Here is a 25,494-nt window from a genome sequence, read left to right as displayed (position 1 = left end):
TCACAGAGCAAGCTATAAGCCCAGTTTAAACAAACAAGTGATTGGTTACTCTTGTAACATTTGTGCCACTACTACATCATTTCATCATGAGTCCTGTAGGCAAGTTGCTACTGTAGCATCCAGGTTTGCACCTAGGTGAGACTGATGGTTACTTTTCTCCTCTAGTATCATGAAAAATATACCTCAGTATCATGAACACCAGCCAGCAGGAACAAAACTTCTAGTTGGGCAACAGATTCATTTTTTTTTTCATGTTTGATGATATAAGTGGTACCTTTGGCAATAAGGCTTTGCTGTAAGGTTATGGAAAGTAACCAATAGTCTTGGCCATAGTATAATGTTGGAGAAAAGGTGTCTTTAGGACTCTTTTGGCCAATAACTTAACAAGATGTAACCCATTCTGGCACTGGTGGTTTTATTTGCCTAAGATGTATAGTTGAGTCATTGTCTCTCCTATTTTATGGTGACTCCATTTAAGTTCCATATATATTCTACAAGCTTCCATATGTTTTCTCCAAGGCTACTAATGTTAGTTCTCCCTCCCCATATTTCTTTCTTTACTCTGTCCTCCTATCTCCTTCCCCATTTTTCTTTCTTGCACATTTTTTCAGTATTTCCTAGTGCTTCAACCTTTAATTTGACATAGCCTAGAGTCATCTGCAAAAGAATTTCCAATTAAAGAATTACCTTGACCAAATTAGACTGTGGGTATTTGTCTTGATTAATTTATATAAGATGGCCCAGCCCACCATGGGTGGCACTATCCCCTGGACAGGTGGTCTTGAGCTTTATAAAAAGTCTAGCCAAGCATAAGCCAGTGAATGAGCTGGCAAGCAGTGTTTCTCCAAGGTGCTTGCTTTAAGTTCCTGCCCTACCCTGGCTTCCTTCAATCATGGACTATGACCCATATTTTTTTTTCTTCCGTAAGCTGCTTTCGGTCAGTCAGAGCATCTGTTTTCACAGCAACAGAAAGGCTGTCCAACAAGTCTCTAGGCTTTAAATTGTACTTAAATGTTTGTTTTAGTTAGTTTAATGGTTGTAACTCCATTTCATTTATGCAACTGCCCACTTAACATCTCATAAGCCTCTAAAAGGCACCTAAAGATAACATGACCTAGCAATAATTTGATTTCCCGTTCTAACCCGTTTCTCCCTCAAATGTTTGATATATTATAAATAGCATACTACCTACCTGTTGTTATATGCAAGAAGGGCAGGCACAAAATAAGACAAGGCCTGTGGTTGGATGGGGAAAAAAGACAGGCAGGAATAAAGTTTTGGAAAGGCGATAAGCCAGGAGAGGAGGGAGGAGAGGTAAGATGGAGGAAGACAAAGAAGATCTATCTCTGAGTGGCTTTAATTAACTACAGGTAGTTATGAATATAAGGGATGGATTATTATAGGACAGTTTATCTAGGTGTGCAGATTTTATCATATCAATTGGTTCTGAGTTTATTATGTAGATGTTTTGTGGAGTGTAAATTTACTGAGATAATCTGAGATAAATCTGATTGTTAAATTACAAGTTTCTAGAGTTTTTATTTTGACTGGCTGGTGTGAGTTGAGATGGTGACCACAGGGGGCAGTTGCAGAGAATGAAAACAAAGCAGTGGCGAAGAACTGTGAGAGAGTAAGCCACTGGGACCAGGGGGCAGTTATAGGGAATGTGAGCAGGGTTTGTTGGCAGAGAGCCAGGAGGGCAGCTAGACTCCCAAGATCAGGAAGAAACCAAGTCACAAATCCAAAGTGTGTTTTAAGTCTCTTGTATTATTTGTGTATGTCCCAAGAACCAACTCAACTCAAGGCAGAAGAGAGAGACATCAAAGGACACATATAATTTGAGACTCTGTTTTTATAATCTACCATGTTAATCCTCATGTTTCCATTTACTTTGCTTTTCTTTAAAATTTCAGATGGGGGGAAGAAAGGGAATAACAGTTGAAAGGTAAATACAGAGACTATCCAAAAAATTAATTTAAAAATTTCCACACAAACTCAAGCAATCTTTTAAAAAACGTAGGCACATTCTCATGCCATTCCTTAGTTGAAAAACTACCAACTCTTCATTTAAAATCCGACCTCAGGGACTGGAGAGACGGCTCATCCACTGTAAGCACCTGTGCTCTGCAGAAGATCTGAGTTTGGTTCCCAGCACTCAGGTTAAGCAGCTTACAGTGGCCCTTTACTTCAGTCCCAGAGCACCACTGCCCTCTTCTGTCCTTGTTACCTGTACTTCTGTCTCCGTCTCTCTTTCACACACACACACACATACACACACACACACACACACACACACACACACACACACACACACACATTAATCTACAATCTAAAATACATATCCAATCTCAATCAACTGAAAACTCAGGATCTGGCTTCTGACTAGTTAACTACAGTCTATTCTAGCCACAGAATATAGACTTTGACATGTCTTATGTCTATGCACTTTTGTCCCTTCTAATTGGAATTTTTGGATCTTTTGTATTTGACGAACTTTCTGTCATTGAGATTTTAGCTTAAAATTGGTCATTCCCCCATACATCCCAAGATAACTCTCAATCATCTTAATTTTTCTACAAAACACACATCACTGGAATTTTGATTGTCTCCCATGAATGTACAGTTGTGAATTCCTCAGTCTACCATATCACATGGTATACGGCAGGAACACAAATATATACTTGTTGAATGGGTGCACAAATGGTGTGTCCTAGGACTGAGCTAATCCATGAGTTCTACACTCCCACGTGCGCAGGATTCTCTCACGAAATGTGAATTCCGTTTTGAGGGTTAACAGTTTATTACATCCTACTTCAACAGCAGTAACCTTCCTCCCTTTATTTTCTCACTCCTATATTTGCAAAAAAAAAAAAAAAAAAAAAAAAGTAGAAGGGCTTTATCACTTCTTCACATTACGTTGGATTCAAATCTCAAGTTACAAACACCAGAAACAGCACTGAAAGAACGCAAACAGTTTTTCTGCTGTCCAAGGACGAACAGGAAAGGTTTCCCCCGGTCAAACCCTTAGCATGGCATCCTGGGAGCTGTAGTCTCCCAGGGAGACGTGAGGGCCCACAATCTCCTGGAGCATGCTGGGATATGTAGTCAGATTTCTCATACACCCAATAGGAATTGGAGTTTTCCGCTCTGCATTCTGGGAATCGTAGTCTTTCTGCGATCTCGAACCACTGGGGTGAAGAGACAACCAACCTGCCGCCATTTTAGGTCTCGAGGTGCAGCGCCCGAGAGAGGCAGCGCGCAGGCGGGCTTAGCCCTGGCTCCGAGCGGGCCCCGCCTCCAGGGTGCCTGGCGCCCGCCCCTCGCTCAGGCTCCGCCTTCCCCCACGTGTCTGCGGCCGAGGGGAGGCGCCTGAGCCGGAGCGGGCTCTCCACCGGTCTGGCCCGGTCCTCACACAGGTTTCTGACAGCGGCTCCCGGGAGCGGCCCCAGCTGCCGGATGCTTCCGCCCCGACTACGGCGGGCCGGGCTGGACGCTTAGTGCCCGGCTCGAGCCCTGCCTGAGGCGCCCGCGGGGGTGGCAGCGGCCTCCGCCCCGCGGAGACCGAGCGGCTGGAGGACGAGGCGGCGGCCGTGGGGAGGAGGATGGGGGCTAACCAGTTAGTGGTGCTCAACGTCTACGACATGGTGAGTGTAGTCCCTGGCGGTCCGCGCTGGCCGGCCCTCTGACGGGCTGGGACCCCGGTCAGGTGCTTCCTGCCTTGCGCCCCCGCCTCCAGCTTAGTTCTCAGGGGTGGGGGGAGGGGACAGTCGCCGGCGCGCCTCCTGGAGGTGTCCAGTCAGCCCTAGGGAGGGCTTGGGCTCGAGCCTCCTCCGAGCCCTTAGCTCCCCTGACTGTGGGCCCGACCCCTGGGCGGATGAGCGGCGCCCTATCCGCGAAGCTTCTGTCGCCGTGCGACCTCCCCGCCACCACCTGGCCTCTAAGCTGCCCAGCTCCCCTCTGCCCTGCTCCTGCTGGCCCTTTCCTGTCGCCAAATGCTCAAGTCTTCCAACAACTCCACAGCCCCTCAAGTCTAGAAAGTCACAGCTGCTATGCGGATGCTAGAGAATCTCCCCAAAGATGAACAGGAGCCTACATAACCTCACCTCCAAGGCAGCCTCATTAAAATGAATGAAGCTAAAATTTTATCTAGAACATAGCGCCGCTGAATTATTTAGAGATCTCAGAGGTGATCCTAGATTCTGAAGACCACTTTTCAGGTGATGCAACAGGTGGATGACGTGACCACTCGAGAGGGAAGGGAAGCCTTGTTTATTATGTCATCTAACTTTGAAGAACTACAAACACAGAGGCTAGGGTTCCAAGACTGGGTCCCCTGGGGTTGTAATTGCAATAATACTCCTAGAAGAAGCACCAAGTAGAGAATAGTCGCCACTGTGAGTGCACGTTTGGGTTTGCTCCCTTGCCTTTGGTTACTTAATTTTTGTTTTGTAAAGGATAACCTTTGCCTGGAAAGCCTGAAATGTCTAGAGTGTGCATTAACACATGAAAATTCTCTGGTATTATTTCTGTTGGCTTAAAAATACTTAGCAGAGATTCAACAGTAAGAAGTCTTGGTTCTTATTTACAGCTCTGAGCTCTTTATTCTTTATATTGTTTGTAAGTTTTTCAAGGAACAGGGAGCTGTTGCTAGAAAGGGATTCCTCATACCATATCTAGAAATTAAATGTTGACAGGGCATATGGTCTGCCTGTAACTAGAAGTGAGGCTTCTCTTCTAGTAGGTTCCAGTGTAAGTCTGAAGATGAGAGGTAGATTAACAGACTAGGAAAAGTGAATCATGAAGGGAAAAGTTGAATAACGGGTAAGAGATTCTAGAAGATCGTGTGTATTGTATGACTAACAGCCTACACTACTGGCTAAGAAATTATACTCTGGCTTTAAACTTTTTGTGTTCCATGGGACTCCTTTCTTAACTTAATATTGGCCCCCTTTTTGTTGTCTTTTGTTGTTTTGAGGCTGGGATTCTCAGTAGACCAGGTTAGCCTCAAACTCACAGAGATCCACCTGCCTCTGCCTCTGCCTCTGCCTCTGCTGGGATTAAAGGCCACACCACCACTGTCAACTTTAATATTGCCATTCTATTATTTCACTGCCTCTTGCCTATCAGATTTTGGATTTTTTTTTTAACTGATAAAGACTATTATAAACTATACCTCAGGATATGTTTTTCTCTGGAGAATATATATTGAGATATCATCTATATTTTTAATCAATTAGGATTATCAGTGATCAGTGGCTATAGTTTCAGAATCCAAAAGAAATATCTAGAGTAGAATTTTGCTTTTTAGATTAAATTGAATATGCATTATATGGCATATAGTGTGTGTTTTGTGAATCAGGAAAAGCATTACTAATTGCAAAGTTTTAAGGGCTAGGAAAATGTTTTTTAGGGGAAGACTATTTTGAATGATGCTAAAATATGAAGTCATCAAAAAAGAGCTTATTCTTCCTATCACTCTAGTAGATACAGAGAAAGCAGACAGAAAAAGGGTAAGCGACCTTCCCAGGAGACTGAAAGCAGGATCTAGAATTTCTAGATGATAATCTTGATTCAGTATTGTCTCTATTAAATAATTCCCTTAATTTTTTCTTACATATTGTTTTATTTCAGAAACAGAAAGAGAAGCATTTGAATAAAAAATGTTTATTTAAGAAATTTACCCTTGTATGTTCTTGTAAAGGCTCTTGGTCTATGAGTGCTTATATCACTAATTTAAAACTTAACATTACTTATTTAATTTTGACCCTGTTGAAACCACAGGCAGGATCTATTACCTCTCTGCTTTAAGGAATTTGGTATATCATAAGGAAGACATAAGAGTTATAATTTAGAGCAGAATAGCATTGTTTTAATAGGAGCAGAAGGAGATCCAAAAATTATTTTGTGGTTGTAGAACCAAGAAATGCTGAAAGAGGAAAAAGTGAACTAGAAGCATTGATAGGCTATTCAAGGGCAGAGATCAGTGAGCATGAACAGAGAACAAGAGTGGGGAAGCACAGGCTGAGCTGAGAACTTTGATCTAGTCCAGTTTAACTAGAGGGTTGGTGGATACATGAAAGAAAACCTCAGAGTGAGTAAGTGAAGGGTTGCAGGGACTCTGAGCCAAGGGAATGATCACAGTTCCATTAGGACAAAGCCAAGTAGATGAAGGTATACATTTTTTCCTGTTACACCCATTTTTCACAAATCAGTTTTACTTTTTGATGTATTTTGCTTGATTCTCAGGGTAGATTCCTTTTATCTTTGGCTATAATTTCTGTTCTTTGTAGATGTCTTTGATGATAATTGCTGTTTATAAGCCTAGTACGTCAGCTGCTCCAAAACCAACCACTGTTTTTTTCTGTTAGAATCATGAACCAGTTGTCATGGATCCTTGTGTCTTTTTGTCACCTGCTTCAGCTATGACTGTATTTTTCCTGTTAGATTGGATGGCTGGGGATCACTCCTCTATACCTCCTACATATGTAGATTACCAGCGGGTTGCCCTTATCTTCCTTTTGTGAAGTACTAATACAGTCCTCAAAAGATTATTTATTCTGTATTACTTACTTTCTTCTTAGTGATCAGAGTCCTCTGAATACTTTGGGACAACCTACTACCAATAAAATATGGCCAGGAGCAATTCTTTGAAACTTAGAAGTGGACTATTCATATATTGCTAATTTATCTTTATGTATAGCTAATCTCTGACTCAGATTTTTTCTTATTTTTAAATATTTATTTATTATATATAAGTACACTGTAGCTGTCTTCAGACACACCAGAAGAGGGTATCAGATGTCATTACAGATGGTTGTGATCCAACATGTGGTTGTTGGGATTTGAACTCAGGACCTCTGGAAGAGCAGTCAGTGTTCCTAACCACTGAGCCATCTCTCCAGCCCCAAATTTCTTTCAATTACTGGGAAAAAAAATTCTGTTATAGTTGGTTTAACACAGTATTTTTTCATAGATCCAGAATTTGTATATTTCAGCCTATCAGATACTAATGCATTTCTTAAAAATTAAAATAGGTAAGTCAAAATAAGCTTATCCATTCTAGAAAAAAAGTTGTTTCTTCCTTTTTAAAAATAGTGCCTATGTATCTTCAAAGTGTTTAAAAAATAGAAAACAAACACCCTAGAACTCTTCCAGTTAGGACATTTTTGCCTGGACTGCATTGTTTCAGCCTGATTCTCAAACTCCTCCAAGAGAGTTTGAAGTTTCAAAGGTGTAGATTTAAATCAGACCTTCTAAATGAGTTCCATGTACACTCATTTTGTCACATACTAAATACACTCTTTGATAATCAGTTCTGGAGCTAAAGAGATAAAGAGATAGCTCAGTGGTTAAGAGCACTGACTGTTCTTCCAGAGGTCCTGCGTTCAATTCCCAGCAACCACATGGTGGCTCACAACCATCTGAGATAATAAGTTCCATAAAATCTTCAAAGCCACATCTCTAGCAGCAGACATTCTCCCCTCCTGTGCCTCTCCTATGCTTTTCTCTCCCCCATGTACTGAACCCCTCCGCAAACTCCCACCATTGCCACCTTTGATAGCCAACACTCTACTCAGCATCTCAAACCAAAAACTTAGAAGTAAACCTATGTAGCTATTATAAACCCTTCACAGTCAGTCACCTCGTCCAGCTCTTAGTTTTGGTTGATCAATGTAAAAGTGACAGAACTTGGCAATCAGCAGCTTAAATTGGAAAGAACTGTTTTAAATCCAGAGATTAAAAAGAGATAGTTTAACAGCTCAGTCATTTTGCAAACTCCTACTCTTCTCTGTTCAGCTTGCTGGCGTTTTCTTTTGTCTTTGATTTGTGTCCTCAGAGTTGCAGAATTACTGCCATAGCACTAAATTTAGTGTCATCACATAACAAAATGTGGAAGTTAGATCTACTGGGGAAGGGAGTTCTACCTGCACCTCTATTCTAACAGAAAGAATCTTCCCTTCCAGAGATTATTCAGAATTGGCTCCCAAGTAACTATTCTGCACCTGAATAACTAGATCACTGGCTTTCTAGCCTCTACAGGCAAGTTTGTCCATCACACATCTGACTTTCTGAATTGTGTGTCCATGAGCAAATGTGGTGGTCAAGCAGCTTCTAGTGTTGTCCTGCCTTCTGAGTCCTAGGAGTTGCCCACCAGTTGTTGTTTTAAACATAGGCTCTGAAGAGTGAGCGCAGATCCTTAGGCTAGCTGGGCAAGCAGTTTACCAATAGAGCCACCCTGCTATTCCCAACTCTCTGAATATTTTAAAATTTTTAAATTAAATTTGTTTTTCTTTATCCTTGTTTTGCCTGCAAGTATGTACTTTGTTGTTTGGTTGTTCATTTTTTAATTGATTGGTTGAATTTGAGACAGAATTTGATGTTGACTAAGCTTGTCCTGAATTCCTGATCTTCATTCCTTCCTTCCTTAAGTTGGTATGCCTTTTAAGGGCTCATCTCACTAAATGCGAACCCAACCAGAAATTTCAGTCACTTCACTATAGAAAGACTTTTAGTTACATCTGTAGTCTTCTGCCATATTGTACATTCACAGAGTTAGGGCATTAGATTGTGGTTATCTTTGGGAGTCATTTCACCAACCACACTATCAATGAAATATATAATTATAACACCCAAATAGTCAGTGTTCCTCTTCCTTAACTTTGCATAGAGTACCTGTTACCTAGTAACTAAAAGTAGAAATTTGAAACATACAAAAGAATTAATATATTAATTAATATAATTATTAATACTATATTTCTTTTATGATTGAAAAGTACTCAGAGGTCAATTAGGGGCAAGCATATTAGTAACTAAAGGTGTAGGGGTGTTGTATTAGTTACTTTTTCTCATTACATTAGTAAAATTCCTACCCCCCCCCCAAAAATACTTGGGGGAAGGACTTATTTTGGCTCACTGTAAGAAGGTACATACATGAGTGTCCAGTCACATTCATCTTCAGAAAGTAGAGAGAGATGAATGCTGGTGCTATATTTGCTATCTTTCCATTTGGTACAGGAGTTTGGCCCAGAGTGTAGTGTGATTTATTTTGTGTGCCCAATCCTTTAAATGATTTCCAGTTACTGGTCAGCTGGTCTGTTAAGAATTCTTAGCTCTTAGAACTGCTTGACCCTATCTATGACTTTCAGTGTTGGTTACCTCTTGTTTTTCTGGAAACAGGATTGGATAAAAAAGCCAGCTAAGGCTGAGAAAGGGAACTGGGCTACCAGAGTCAGAAGGCAGTTGGTAAAGAAGATATGGTTAGGAGACAATTGAGGTGAGAGAAGCTGAGTTGAGTAGAAAGACTAGAACAGCTATTATAATTTGGAGCTGCTAGTATTGGGGAAACTACGAGAAGGGACTGTTTAAGCAGACTGGGGAAGCTGAGGGAAGAACAAAGGGCAGGGAGAAATGTTTGAACGGGCTGGGCAAGAAACTGGGAGGAAGGCTGACAGGGAGTTTAGCAAACTGGTTACTGTTCTAAAACAGCTAGCAATTTTACATAGAGAATGATGCTGTCCACATTCAGTATGAGTCTTCTGTCCTCAGTTCAACCTCTCTGAAAATACCCTCAAAGACATGGGAGGTATATCACCCAGGTGATTCTAAATATTGTCAAAGCTTTGTCTTAGTCAGGGTTCGATTCCTGCACAAACATCATAACCAATAAGCAAGTTGGGGAGGAAAGGGTTTATTCAGCTTACACTTCCATATCGCTGTTCATCACCAGAGGACGTCAGGACTGGAACTCAAGCAGGTCAGAAAGCAGGAGCTGATGCAGAGGCCATGGAGGGGATGATGCATCCTGGCTTGCTTCCCCTGGCTTGCTCAGTTTGCTTTTTTATAGACCCCAGGTCTACCAGCCCAGGGATGGCACCACCCACAATGGGCTGGGCCCTTCCCCCTGATCACTAGTTGAGAAAATGCCTTACGGCTGGATCTCATGGAGACATTTCGGCAAGAGAGGCTCCTTTCTCTGTGATAACTCCAGCTTGGGTCAAGTTGACACAAAACCAGCCAGTACAAGCTTATAATCAAGATTAACTATTACAGGTCCACCCTTTGTCTGCATGATACCCAAACATATTTTAAAGTCATAACTTTGGCCTTTGGGCTCTATAGGCTCGTGCACACCTTAATGCAAAATACATACATTTCAATATCAAATTTCAAAACTGTTAAAAATTCCAGTGTCTCTTCTGAGACTTTTAGTGCTCTGAACCCCCACAGAGTTAAAGAACAAGTTCTATACTTCCCATGTACAATGGTACACAATAAAAAAGCCCTTTCCAAAAGAAAAGAATGGGAACATAGCAAGGACAGTGTGGTTCCGAATTTTGCCTCACTATTAGGGAATTCCTCTTGGGCAGACAAAATGAAGAGGTGTTAAGCTACACTCCATCATCACTGCCTTTGGAGTGTGGGGATGGCAGAAAGCAGCCTAAGGTGGGGGCCCCAGCCCAGGTAAGAAATGAGACAGACTGAGGTGGAGGAGGCAGGGGTTCCTATACTCCTGGGCATTCAGTAGCCACTGGGAACCTTATGGAATCAGAACAAGGGGATTGTGCAGACCAGCAACAAGCCCTGGGGTGGGGGTAGGAGGACTCAGGGTGAGTGCTAGGACCTTAGTTCTTGGTGAGAGAGACAGTCCTTGCTTATTCAAACTATTTAAGGGTAGACCAGAGATTAACTTTTGCAGGTAGGGATGTCCAGAAAGGGAAGTTTATTGGCTAAACCCACAGGGCAAACCCATCTGGATACCTCATTAGTATGGAGAACTCTGTGTTCTGTGCTATTCATGTGGAGTGTCGTGGTCATGGGCTCCAGGACATGAACCAGGTCAACAGTAGATGGTAACACATACGAGAAGTACTAGGGTTTCTGAATCAGCTCAACCTTCCCAGTTTTTGTCTGATGGTACAGTTTCACTTGCCCTACAGGACAGCTCAGACTTAAAGCAAGACTGGAGACTCAAACCAGACACCAAGACCTGAAGCTCTATTTGTTGTCTGGAGAACTCGATAGCATCATATGTGTGGTGGTTTGATTGAAAGGGCACCACCTATTTTGGGCATTTGAATACTTGGTCTCCAGTTGGTGATATTCTTTGGGAAGGTATAGGAGGTGTGCCCTTGTTGGAAGAGTATGTCACTGAAGGTGGGCTTCAAGAGTTTGAAGACTCAGGAAGTCAGTATGCTTTCTGCCTATAATTCAAGACATAAGCTCTTAGCCCTCCAGGCTGCCTGCTACCATGCTTTGTTTTGCCCTTGTTATAGTGATAGACTCTTACCCCTCTAGAACCATAAGTCATAAACCCTTTGTGTAAGTTGGCTTGGTCACAGCAATGCAAAAGTATCTGATGCTGAACAGAATTTGATACCCGGGAGTAGCCTAGTGCTGTGAGAAGCTGGAACATGTGAGGTCTGGTTGAATGTGGAAGGCTTTGGGACAATGTACTACATAAGCCATAGAATACTATAAGCAAGGCTTACCAGCTCATCTTATTAGGAGTTTGGAAGGTAGTGCAGACCATGAAGGCCCAGCTCAAGAGGTTTAGAAGCAAACAATGTTAACAACTGGACTAAAAAACATTCCTATGCCATTGGGGGTGGAGGAGATGTAGCTGCTTCCTGCCCATGTCCTCAGAACTTACCTGAGGCTAAATTTTAAAATAATGGTCTAATTTCTTTGGCAGAGGAGAATTCAAGGTAGCCTAATATTTACTTTGTCATGCAGTTATTAGTAATTACTCTTAAGTAAATCTACAAGGAAGAAGAGCACTGGACAAAAAGAAAACTTTTTGAAGAGGAAAAACAGGCACCGGGAGACTATTTCAGCTAATGCTGTTAGAAATAAGGAGATTAATATATGATCTATATTGAAATAAATGGAGGAGTATCAACTTGTGAATAGAAAAGACCTAAGCAATTTTCTGTTCCTAGAAAGGATTAACAGGGGTTGAAGAGATGGCTCAGAGGTTAAGAGCAGTGACTGCTCTTCTAGAGGTCCTGAGTTCAATTCCCAGCAACCACATAGTGATCTCTCTGTAATGAAATCTGATGCCCTCTTCTGGTGTGTCTGGAGACAGCTACAACTACTGTACTCATATTTTTTAAAAGAGGATAAACAGAAGCTTTTGCATTTAAAAGGACCAAGTATCTATCTTAAACGGAGAGCCAAACTTGGCTGTCCATGTGAACACTGCTTTTAGAGTACAGAGGATAATAGTGTTAGGGGAAGGATGAAGAGAGTGGGGGGCATATGGCCCATGGAGGTGCAGCGAAGCCTGGGGGCAAGGGAAATGCCTCTGGGGGGGTCCATGTTGGGAATCCCTTTCCCCTGAGGGACCAGCCAGCCACACAATGGTATAGAATAGAATAGAGTTTATTCAGGTCATGGGAGAGTTTAGAGGGTGGTAGAGGCAGAGAGAGAGAGGGGAATAGAGAAGTAGAGGCTGGCCATGAGCACTTGGAGGGAGAGGGGGGAAGGGGAGGGGAAGAGGAGGGATAGGGGTGGGAGAGCAAGAGAGCCAGGAGGCAAGAGGGGCCAAGAGAGAGAGGAGGGGCAAGCAGCCCTTTTTATTGTATCAGGTCACTGGGGCGGAGCATACCTGGCTACTGCCAGGTAATTGAGGGGTGGGGTTTACAGAATCCCAACAAATAGAATTTTCCACAGTTTCAGAGTCACTGAGGCCAGCTAGTATATGGCAATGGTATCCTTACATAGAGAGCACTGTTTAAAGCTGTGGAAGTAAAGCTCTGTTATGTTGGAGATCTCAAGATTTTGGAGCTGTTAGAGACATGGGACATCTCTTCTTAGAGTTGTATATGGGGAATGAAACCAGCCCAAGAGACAAAAGTATGTTACAGTAGCAAAACTGGAAGGGCAAGAGTAATTTAATCCCTTTGACATCAGGCATGGAACTACGGGGTTTGAGTTTGTCCTTGAGTTTCCTTTTGTCTTCCTTGGGTCCATTATTCTCACTATGCCCTGATTCCTCCTTTTGGTATAGTAATGTATATTTTGTGCCATTCATTGTATTTTGGAAGTAAATTGCCTTTTTGATTTTACAGGAGGGTTACAATTAAAAGATTCTGGAGTCTGAGAAGAGACTCTGGACTTTTAATCCACATTGAGACTAAAAGATTAAGGGGACTTTTGAATCTTGGGATCCCCTAAATATCGTTTGTGTTATGATATGGCCACAAGTCTATAGAGGCCAGGGAGTGGAATTTGGTTTGAATAAATACATGCCATAATCCTAGACATTTGAACATTTGGTCCCCAGTTTGTAGCGCTGATTTTTGTTTGCTTTTTGGGTTTTGTTTTGTTTTTTGTGACACTGTTAAGGTAGGATTAGAACGTGGTCTTGATGGAGGAAGTATGTCACTGGAAGCTGGTTTTGAAGTTACAAAAGCCACATGTCATTCCCAGTTTGTTTTCTGTTTCCAGCTTAAGTTTCCAGATGTGAGGTCTCAGCAGATCTAGATGCTACTACCATGCTTCCCCACTGTGATGGAGACAGAGTTTTATTCCTCTGGAACCATAAGTCTCATTCTTCTCTAAATTGTGTTGGTCATGGTGTTTTAGCACAGCAATAGAAAAGTAACTAAGATAGTCTAGATTGTAACAGCCTTGAGTAGTCCCTTCCCTCCAGGTTTGCCTGCAGCATATGTGACCTTGCTTTTGGGCCAGCTGTACTCAGTGCCTGTTGCTTTCTTAGGTGGACATTCCATAGTCCTGAGGATCTCTGTTGTAGATAGCTCCACCTTCACGGCTTTTATACTGTAACCTTTTAGGGCCACCTTGTAGCCACTCTAACATTGACACACAATTGCCTGGCCTCAGCAGCCTTCTGGAACCACCTCATGATGCTTTCTTATTTTGCATGCCTGCAAAACTAGTATGTTTGAATAATGATGCCAAGTTCTGTTGCCAGCTGAAGTGTAGCTGGTCCCCTTATACCACAGTTATGACTTCCATGTAGCATGGAGATTCAGACTGAGAACACACTTTTCTAGACATGTGGGATTTTTGTTTGGTTGTTTTTGGGTTTTTTGTTTGGTTGTTTGTTTTTGATCAGGGAACCTCCTCTTCATTCCAGTTCAGACTCTGTTCTGTTAAAGTTGCATTTTTATTTTTCACAGTACTTCAATAAGCAGAGATGGTGATGATCTTAATCAAGAATACCTTTCCTGTTAATGTCATTACAGAACACAAGGTTTCTCTTTAAAGGCACTAGTCTCTTACAATTGCAGCTGCTGTCTTCATGTGTGCCTTTTCTGCATCTTTATTTTTATTATGTGTGTGTTGCATGATGGTTACCATGAGGTCATGCCATAGTATATATTCAGAGGTAAGAGGACAACTTTGTGCACTCAGATTTCTCCTTTTATTATTACATGAGTTATGGAACCAAACTAGATTTCCAGGCTTTTTTGGCAAGAATGTTTATGATATAGCCATCTCCCTGGCCCTTTTTCTGCATCCTTAAACTCACAATTCTTTCCTTGCCAAACATTACGTTTTTCATATTTTCCTGCTCTCTTCTGTAACTGTACATCTTACTAAGAGCAGTAAACAGTAGTAATATGGCCACTGCCTTGGATGTTATGCTGTCTTGAAATTTATCTGCCAAACAATGTAGTAGTCCACTACTTTTGAGCCTCCCTCACTTAAGTTTTCAGGACAGAGGCAAAGTGAAGCTAGGTTCTTTACCAGGCTGTCATACAAATGACTTCTAGCCCAGATCTCAATAGGGTCTTTGTTTACCTCTGAAACAAGGGCTTGGGATTCCCACTAACTGCATTTCTCTTGGCATTTGTATTAGCTACTTTTCTGTTGCTGTAATAAAACACTTTGTTCAAAACAATTTAGCAATGGGGCTGTGTATCTGGCTTATACTTCCAGGTCACAATCCATCATTGAAGGAAGTCAGGGCAGAAGTTGTTGTAAAGGAACAGTACTTACTGGCTCACTCTGTGGCTCATGGGCAGCTAACTACCTTTCTCATACAGCTCTGCCTAGGGATAGCACACATTGGGCTGGGCTCTCTTAACACCTTATTCTCAGCTTGTTTTCTGAGATGTCCTCACAGCTGATTACACTGACAGGTGAATTTTTTAAAAGTGGAGTGTTCTCTTTCTACCACCACTGGCCTAAAACTACTCACTCCTTTCCACCTGTTGCATGGGGTGAACAGACTGCCTGTGTCTCTGTGTCTCTGCTGTGGTCAAACAAACTTCCTACCTTGTTTTAGAGCCACCTCTTTTACCCTCCCAGTGTAAACACAACTCTCAGAATAGTTACCACTCACTGGTGTCATCCCCCTCCCCCTCCACTGCATTATTCCTATTAACAAGTATATGTGCTAAAATGTTTTCAGTGCAAGAGCCATTTAAACGGAGATAAATTTACCATTACCTTTATTTACAGTCCACTGCATTATACCTTGATCTCAAGATGGAGATTTGTCCTTTAAAAAAAATGTTAATTATTGTGTGTGCGTGCACTGTATGAATGTATACCACATAGCAGTAACTAAAACCACACGTCTGTTTGTGGTAGTACCTGAAGTGGAACCATAATTTTATGTTTTAGGAAGAGTGATAAATTAACCTTCTTTTTATTCTGAAGTTCTTAAACATATTTCAAGATCATATAGAAAAAAATGGGGCCACATGAGGATAGTTACTAGGAAGTAGAGTTGTATGACAGAGGCTAGCTACTGTGATCAATAGCCACTCGTTGGACAAGTTATTTCCCTAACAAAATTTACCTACTTAGTACCTTCTTGTGTGTGTGTGTGTGTGTGTGTGTGTGTGTGAGAGAGAGAGAGAGAGAGAGAGAGAGAGAGAGAGAGAGAGAGAGAGAGAGATATTGTTTTTTGAGGTAGGGGTTTCTGCATACTGAGCTCCAGTCCAGCCAGGGTTACACAGGGTTTCTCTGTGTAGCCCTCCCTTGCAGTCCTGTAACTCTGTAGACTAGGGTGGCAGCAAACTAGAGATTTGCTTGTCTCTGCCTCCCAAGTACTGAGATTAAAAGTGTGCACCACCACATCTGTTTTATACTTTATATATTCCACAGACTATTACTACAGAAAACAGAATAAGTGAAAGTACATTTTAGAAAGACCTCAAAAACTTGTTTGTTTCAGTTTTACTGTTTACCAAATTGTAATTGATTTACATTCTAAATGAGTTTTTATAAACAGAAATCAAATTCATCATCTTCCTATCTCACTATCTAGCACAATCCTTAGCATAACTTGGGAGATATGAACATGTTTTTTTTGAATCAAAGTGTCCCCCCCCACAGTTTTTTAATTACTCTACAAGTAGTGTCTTAGGGTTTCCTGCACAAACACCATGATCAAGAAGCAAGTTGAGGAGGAAAGGTTTTATTCAGCTTACACCTCCACATTGCTGTTCATCACCAGAGGAGGTCAAGACTGGAACTCAAGCAGGTCAGGAAGCAGAAGCTAATGCAGGGACCATAGAGGGATGTTACTTGCCCAGCTTGCTTTCTTATAGAATCCAGGACTACCAGCCTAGGGATGGCACCAACCCACAATGGGCCCTCCCACCTTGATCACTAATTGAGAAAATGCCTTATAGCTGGATCTCATGGAGGCATTTCCTCAAAAGAGGCTCCTTTCTCTTTGATAACTCCCGTTTGGGTCAAGTTGACACATAAAACAGGCCAGTACAAGTAGGTATGCATTTAAATCTAGATATGGTAGTTCACAGCTGTAATCCCAGTACTTGAGAAGCTACAGCTTACCCATGAATTCAAAGCTAACCTTTACTACATTCTTAGTTCTGAGCTAGACTGGGCTAGAATTAAGACCCTATTTCAAAACAACACAAACAGTGTAAAATAAACTTTAAACTGAGGTACAAGGGCTGGTGAAATGGCTCTTCCAGAGGTCCTGAGTTAAATTTCCAACAACCACATGGTGGCTCACAATCATCTTCAATGAGATCTGATGCTCTCTTCTAGTGTGTCTGAAGACAGCTACAATGTACTCATATAAACAAAATAAATAAATAAAGACTGGGGTATTAAATAAAACTTTGAAAGAAAAAAATGTTCCTTAGTATAAACAAAGGAAACAATAGGAAAGATATGTAGGAAGGCAATTAATACCTAATGATTATTTTGGGCTCAATTTTTCTTTGACACAGCATGTGTGGTGACTCCTCTGTTTTGTGGTTTCAGAGACAACTTGCTGTAGCCTCTGTGAGTCACAAAGTGACTACTTTGTGACTTTTCTTTGGGTATGCCAAGGATTTGGAAATAAAGTGTAAGTTTCAAATAAAAATGTTTACCTTTTCTCCTCAATTACTGGGGAATCATGTTCTGAGCCAGCATAGCATAAACTTAATGTGGAGCCTCCTTTAGTTGATCTGCCCCCTTGAGTTCAAGTTCATTCCTCCCTTGTACAGCACTACTCGTTGAGAGAGTTTTCTTTGCAGGCCTGGCCCCTAGTGTCACTGTAACTCTTTGGCAGTTCTTAGTCCACTCAACTCTAGTTGAGCCACACTCTGGGAGAAGGGGCCTTCCCTTGGTTCTGATAAAAAGTCAGCTTCTAAGAGTTTTGTTTGGATGAAATATCCTGGATATCTTTTTTTTCTCAAGTATGTTATGTTTAAACTTTTGGCATCTGTTACTATTTAGACAACAAAATCAATAATGACATAGACAACGCAAATTAACAGAAATTTTGCTAACATCCAGTTATAATCTAATTCAGCAGCTTGTTTGTTTTTCATAGATGCTTGTTCTTGGCTGTGATTTCAGCTTTGCATATTTATAATATTTTCTGTTAGAAAAATGTTTCTAGTTTATAAAATGGATTTAAAAAGATACATTATATTTAGTGTTCCACAAAAGCATGAATTTTCACATTACAAGTTTATGAAGCTCTGTGAGCTTTATAGGAGATTTTGCTCTGGATGCTGTGTAAAATAAGTTTTGATGGTAGCAAAACACTTTTTCAGAAGTAATAAGAATTATAAGGCTAGGCAGTGATGGTGCATGGCTTTAAATCTCAGCACTCAGGAGGCAGAGGCAGGCAAATCTCTGAGTTGGAGACCATCTTGGTCTACCAAATAAGTTCCAGGACAGCCAGGGCCACAAAGAGAAACTGTATCTCAGAACAGCCCCCACCATAATAATAATAATAATAATAATAATAATAATAATAATAATAATAATAATAAAAGTAATTAAAAGAGCCAGGCTTGGTGGTCCATACTTGTAATCCTAACATTCCAGAGGCTTCCTGAACTACCTAGTTAGCACATTCAAGACCTACCTTGAGTCGGTAGCAAGTCTGTGACTCAAAAACAGAGACCCAAAAGAAGTGCTAACAAGGAAGAAACAAGTTAGAAGAAACATTGGAAATCACTGCTGCTGCTAATTTTACAGATTTTACCTGTGAAAGAATACTAGTTTCTTCAGCATGAATAATTGAATGATAAATCATTAGAGAATTTCACAATGAAATAATTCAGTAAGCTAATTCAACTAGCTTGTTTCCAGTTACATCATTAAATCTCAAAACAGGGCCTCATCCATACTGTCTGCATAGCTGAAGCAGGGCTTGATAAGGCATGCTGACCTTGAATTAAATTCCTGTCTTGCCCAGGCAACCTACCATTTATATAAAGAGTGAGCCTTCCAGGCCTATTGTCTAATAATAGATCTGGGAAGCCTAAGCAAGAACAGAAACATTTGGAGGGCATGTCTCTCTGACCAGCTCTCTAAGGAAGGGCTTACCCTTCTGTGATGAATGTATTCAGAAAGGAAGCATCTGTTTACACATTTGGAAATGAAGCAAAGCAGCTTTCAGAAATCTGCTGCTGCTGCTGCTGCTGTATACGAAAAGGTGGCTGACTAGAATACATGAGTCCTATGCCCACCCTACCCCCCCACACTGAATTGCTACTTTTTTAATATTCTGTTTTTCTTGTAACTAAAAGCCCATGTTTAGAAGGTGGCTTAGTTAGCATTAGAAATGCAGTCTGTAATTTAAGAAATAATCTATTTACACTTTGACTAGGATTATAAAGTTTAAGAACAAACTGTATTTTGGTGTGGCTAGAAAAAATTTTAGGATATTTGTATTTTATATTTTTTTCTTTTCATTGAGAGCCATATCCATAACCTGTCTGGAGACATGTATCAATTAAGGCATTAATTACCTGCTTGTGTTATCAGGTAATTTTTTTGTACTTACTTTCAAATCTACATGGCATAGTCTGGTCACCTCATTATGGCCTGGTGCTATGGTTGAAACTTGGTACACATAGTACATGTGACATATGGATACAGTAAAGGATAGATAACCATGGCCTTTTCATATGAGTTGTGTAATGTGTTGTTATTGTAAGCACTGTCTCAGCAACAACAGTATTAATTTCTGCCCTACACGGTATTAAAAAGCTTACAAAAAAAGGATGTTAGAAATGAGAATTGTGCTTAAGTTATTTAATTCTGTCCAAAGGAATATTTTTGTTTGGGGGGGGTTGTTTGTTTTGTTTTGTTTTGTTTTAATCCTTTTCTAGCAAATTGTGGCTTTTTCAGCCTTAAGCAAAACCAACCTGATTGTCCAACTTTCCATCTAAAAATAATAGTACCCCTTGCAAAGAAAGCTGTTCCTTATTTACCACTGTGCTGCCTCAGCAGTTCTTCAGATACTTCATAAAGTTCTGACCAGATTTTGAGGATACATGTTTCTCCTTTTTAAGAGTCTCTCATTTTATGAACAAAAGCATAGCAACTATTTTTAGAATATAAAGGCTTAAAGTTTAGATTGAATTTATAGAGTTCACAAGTACATATTAGTTCCAAGCATGGTGTCTTAGTTAGGGTTTTACTGCTGAAAAGACACCATGACCAAGGCAAATCTTATAAAAGACAGTACTTTATTGGGGCTGGCTTAAAGGATCAGAGGTTCAGTTCTGTATCATCAAGGTAAGAGCATAGCAGCATCCAGGCAGGCATGGTGCAAGAGGAGCTGAGGGTTCTACCTCTTCATCTGAAGGCTGCTAGCAGAATACTGACTTCCAGGCTCTAGTGTGAGGGTCCTAAGGCTACACCCATAGTGACACACCTAGATTCAACAAGGCCACACCTCCTAATAGTGCCACTCCCTGGGCCGAGCATATTCAAACCATCACACATGGAATCCTTAAGTATGGGAAAAATTATTTCATTTATGAAAATAAAAGATTTTCTGAGTTCAGGTACCTCGCTCTGCCAAGTGCTTTCCAGAAGTTACCATCTCCGTATATATCCCTTTCCCCCCAAATTGTTTACTTTTTAATAAAACACTTAGATTCCCATCTAGAAATTATTTAAAATCACTCTTGGAAGACTACTGTGTACCTAAAAGAGAAGTTATAATTAATAGTGAACATTAGATGGAAACAGTTCACTTAGTACTTGCTTAAAATCTATTTGAGTGGTACAAACACTACACATATATCTTTTTGAAAAATGTTCTGTATTTTGCAAGAAGTACACATGAAAGAGACACCGTTACTTTAAAGTAAAGTTGTCTATACCCAGAATAAAGGCCTATTAGTGTAGCACATAGACCAAAGTATTGGTTCCAACCTGTACAAACAGTTCTGTGCTCAATTGGAAAAGACAAGCAGATAATCCTGAGACTTTGCAGTGTTTCTGCTTTCTTTATATGAAAAGGGAACAAGGGGCTGGAGAGGTGGCTCAGTGGTTAAGAGCACTTACTGCTCTTCCAGAGGTCCTAAGTTCAATTTCCAGCAACCACACGGTGGCTCACAGCCATCTGTAATGGGATCTAATGCCCTCTTCTGGTGTGTCTGAAAGACAGCCAGTGTACTCGTATACATAAAATTAACAAATAATTCTTTAAAAATAAAAAAGAAAGAAAAGGAAACAAAAGGAAAAGAGGTGAAAACTTAGGAAAGCATCTTGCTGTAAGAAGGCAAAGAACTAATCATTTCATTAGTTAGTCCCTGTAGATTTATGTTAAGTTGATATGACTGGACAGTGGAGAGGTAGGTGGGGGAAAGGCTAAGAAAACGGAGGAGGAGGAGATTCCAGGGGAAAAATCTAAATGGAGCTCAAGAAGGATGAGCTAGATCCAGGTGGACTTAACTGGCATAGGTAGATGTGAATATTTTAAGGGATTCTATAGGTCTTTTTATCTTTTATCATATAGAAGGGAAGTTTGTATATTTGTCTGTTGGATATAATCTTATTGTGTAGAGGGTTTGTGGATTGAGAATTTAATATATAAACCTACATGAAAAGCTATCGGGCTTTGAAATCATGTTTGTTCAAGGCAGTGGAGGAAAAAAACTCGGGTGGTCATATCCTCAGGGGCCTGTAAAAGGTTAAGCCATCCTTTTATTATTTACTACAAGTCCCCATTTTGTTTTGTTTTGTTTTGTTTTCAGCAGGGTCTTGAACTCCTGCTCCCACTCCTTCTGCCTGGGTCTCCTGAGGACTAGAATTACAGTGTGTGCCACCATACCTAACTTTCCCTACCCTTTGTTTTGTTTCACTCTTCAGAAGAGTTAAAAGAAAATTATAGGTCACATATTCTTTGCCAAAATTGACCAATTTTTAACATTTTGCCACACTTATTTTCTCCTTTCCATTCTCTGTCTTTCATAGGAAATGAATGACAAACATAGTAATTAATAGCTACAGAGAAGATACTCTACCCAACCACAATATCTTTATCATACCCAGGAAATGTTAAATTGCTATTGTATTAATTAATCTGGTTTATATTCATATTTCCCCAGACTACCTCAATAGTGTTCTTTTTAGCTTTTATACATTTTAGTGTAGGACTTTAGGGTTCATTCATTAATAAGTTTTCCTAAGAGTAGTCATTTGCCTTTTCCTGTCATATTTAAAAGACCATGTCCCTCTCTTCATAGTCTTACTGCATCCAGACTCAGATGATTCATCTTTGTTATTATTCTGCTTAAAACATTCTCAGGAAAAAACAAAGGACATGTAGCCCTTATATGTATGACACATGACAGCAGCTGGTTTCACCCTAAGTACTTTAGATACTTGAGTTGGGTGATGTCACCCCACTTTTCCATTGCAGATGTGTCGTTTCTCTTTGTAGCTTAAAGGGTTGTGGGAGAAGAGTGAATACCTTTTGAGACCATGTAATTATCAGTTTTCACTGATTATCAGTTTTTTCCAGTGATTTTTATCATCTATTTGTTGCCTGACTCAAATTAGGACTACAAAGTGCTGATTACCCAGTACTGCCTAGCGCCTACATTTTACTGCCTAATTTTCTTTAAAAAACAAAACAAAAACTTGTAAATGAATGGAAGGATTAATTTAAAAAATTACTGTATGAGCCTGTGAGTGCCATTCTTATCCAAACAACCACAACTCATTCATTATTAAGAGTTTCTGGTGGTCAAAGCAACAGATGGTGGTATACTCAGGAGACGTCTCAGAGGCAGATGGATCTCTGAGTTTAAGGCCAGCCTGGTACAGAATGAATTCCAGGACAGTCAGCATTAGTTTCTGATGTTTAATTTTTTTTCAATTTAGAAGCCACTTGTGGCCAACTTATTTATCACTTTGACATGTCTCCATCAGACAGTTCCCCAATGAGCCTACTTCATCACAGTTAGTTTTTGAGTTCACAGCAGTACCAAAGCATTGTACAATCAGTAGAAACTGGACTTGAAATTTTGAATTTAGAGGTTGGCATGTTTGACAACAGTTGTAATTGTTGAGCTCCACCAAATGAACCAGTGTGGTTGTGGCTAAACTGTGATGTTCTAGAAGACTGTATTTAGTACATTAAATTATCAGAAAGTGAGCATTTGTAATGTTTTACTTTAAAATATCTACCTTTTCTATTTTTCCCCCTTTCAAGACAAGGCTTCCCTTATAGTAGCCCTGGCTGTCCTGGAACTCACAGATCCACCTGCTTCTGCCTTCCTTGTGGCTAGGATTGAAGGAAGGTATGTGTCACTATCCCCATCCATTTTTCTGATTGTTAAAATAATGCATCACGCATAGGAACACAGCGGGAGATACAAAAGTGAAAAGATCATTCTAAATAGCACTCCTTCCCTAGCCCTGCCAGTCTGTTACAGAACTGCTAACAATTTGATGTATTTTGGATCTTATTTATTTTTGGGACAGGGTCTCACATAGCCACGGGTGGCCCCAATTTTACTGTGTTCCCAGATAAGACCATAAACTTCTGATTCTCCTGCCTCCACTTCGATCACTGGGATTACATGCATGTGCCTCCATGCTCATTGTTTCTGGGGATTAAACTTTCTGGGGTTTTATGCACATGGCTAGATTCTAACAACTGAGCTACATCATCAGTCTCCAGCCCTTTCTTCTGTTACAGTTGGTCAGTCATATATAGATATTTTTTTTCATTTTATATGACTTTAAATTTGATTCAACATGTTGGAACAAAGCTCCCAGCTATGCAAATGAGCAATACCCAGTCTGTAACTATATGTACTATATACCTCATTCCTTTTTAGTAATTGTGTGATAATTCATAATAAAGGTTTTTATGGTTTCTTTAACCATTTGTCATTGTTAGGTTTCTGTTGTATTGATAAAACACCATAACCAAAAGCACCTTATTGAGGAAAGGGTTTGACTTACACTTCCATCCCAGTCCATCTCTGAGGGTTGTCAGAGCAGGAATTCAAGGAAGGAGCCTGGAAGCAGAAACTGAATCAGAGATCTCTGTATTTTAAAATTTAAGATCTCTCAACTGTGGCCTCCTGACAATAAAAAAATAATAATTTCTTACTTCAAGCAGGAAGAACCAGAGCACAGTCACAATCTGAACAAAACAAAAATCAAACTCCTACTAAAGTGTAAATTGCTCAGTGTCCAATTATTTGGGAACTATTCACAATCTTTAGGTCACTTCTCTGGCTCCCTTAGCAGCATACCCAGCTTGTCTACTAAGTTCAGGCCAGCTCCACTCCATTGCTGTTTTTCTTCTTGGTTGTCATCCCAAGGTACTGGCATCTTCAGAATGCCAGGGTCTTCTGCTGCAGCTGGGATGCACTCTCACCAGTAGTCTTCTAGGCTTTCTTCAAGGTGCTAAGTCCCAGCTACTCTCTAAGACCTCACTGCAGTCCACCAATAGACTCTTTCTGACCTCTCACAGTGCCAAGCCGTAGCTGCTCTTCATGACCCCTTTATGCCTTCAAAACCAGTACCACCTGGGTGACTCTTTGACTGCCAGGTCTGGCTGCCAGCAAGGTACAGCCTTAGCTACCTCTGAAATACAGCTTCTGTGTGCATGCTGACTCTGAAAACACTCTCCAGAAGATATCACCTCAGTGATACTAGTTTCTTCTTAATCACTGCTAAATTCTCAGCCCCAGTTGACCAGCATCAATTGTCCCAGTAAAACAAAGGTTTTACTTTAGTAATTTTAGTCTTTTGTTAATGACAGCCAAGATTCTTTAGCTCTGGCTGACCAGATTCTTCCCACAAATGGACAGGAGAGTCTTTACTTTTCTCTGAAACTTTGCCAGCCATGCTTCCATCTTCTGCACTGCTCTCAACATTCTTATCATAAAGCTCCAATAGAACAGCCTACTAAAGCTCTGCATGCTAAATGTCTCTTCTAGCCAAAGTCCTTCCATAATCCTCCCCAAAACAGTGTGGTCAGATCTCATAGCAATACCCCACAATCCTGGTATCAATATTTGTCTTAGGTAGGGTTTCTGTTGCTGTGACGAAACATCATAACCCCAAAGCAAGTTGGTGAGAAAAGGGTTTATTTGCCTTACACTTCCACATTGTGGTCCATTGTTAAAGGAAGTCAGGACAGGAACTCAAACAGGGCAGGAACCTAAGGCAGGAGCTGATACAAAGGCCATTTGAGGAGGGGGGGGGGGGTGATGATGCTACCAGCTTATTCATCATAGCTTGTTCAGCCTACTTTTCATATATAATCTAGGACCTCTAAGCCAAGGATGGTACCACCCTCAAAGTGCTTTGTACTCCATCATCAATTACTAAATTTAAAAATGCTCTACAGGCTTGCCTACAGCCCAATCATATTTAGGCATTTTCTTAATCGAAGCTCCAACATCTCCAGTGACTGTAGCTGTCAGATTAACATTAAAGTAGCTAGCATGGTAACTTGGGATAAAGTGCTTGCTAAACAGTATGAGGACCTGAATTAAAATCCACAGCACACAAATAAAAAAGCTGGGAATCTTGATGTCTTTGACTTCAGTGCTAAAAGGGTAGAGACAAGCACATCTCCAGAGCTTGCTGACAGCCAGTCCAGCCAGTCAGTAGACTCCAGGATGAGTGAGAGAGCCCTGTCTTACAATAGAATAAAATATATTTGAAAAGCAATTCAGAAAGACTTAATGTTGATGTCTGACCTCAGCATGCATGTATGTACATAGGTACACATACATAAAGAGGTATATATCACATGCAACTTTTAAGACAAAT

The 25,494-nt window shown here is 40.6% G+C and overlaps 1 protein-coding gene across 1 annotated transcript in view; it reads left to right on the top strand.

Moving 5' to 3' along the window:
- Positions 1-3,370: 3,370 nt before the first annotated feature.
- Positions 3,371-25,494, top strand: part of DESI2 (desumoylating isopeptidase 2) — a 36,664-nt gene continuing 14,540 nt past the window's right edge. Inside the window, exon 1 of the mRNA XM_080919314.1 lies at positions 3,371-3,644. Within this exon, the coding sequence (XP_080775440.1) occupies positions 3,603-3,644 (42 nt within the window). The 5' untranslated portion in view covers positions 3,371-3,602. The remainder of the gene's footprint in view (positions 3,645-25,494) is intronic.

This window comes from Micromys minutus (genome assembly GCF_963924665.1).
Source record: "Micromys minutus genome assembly, chromosome: 1".
Taxonomy (NCBI): Eukaryota; Metazoa; Chordata; class Mammalia; order Rodentia; family Muridae; genus Micromys; species Micromys minutus.
Note: the sequence above shows the minus strand (reverse complement) of the source record. Positions and strands in the feature narration are given on the sequence as shown.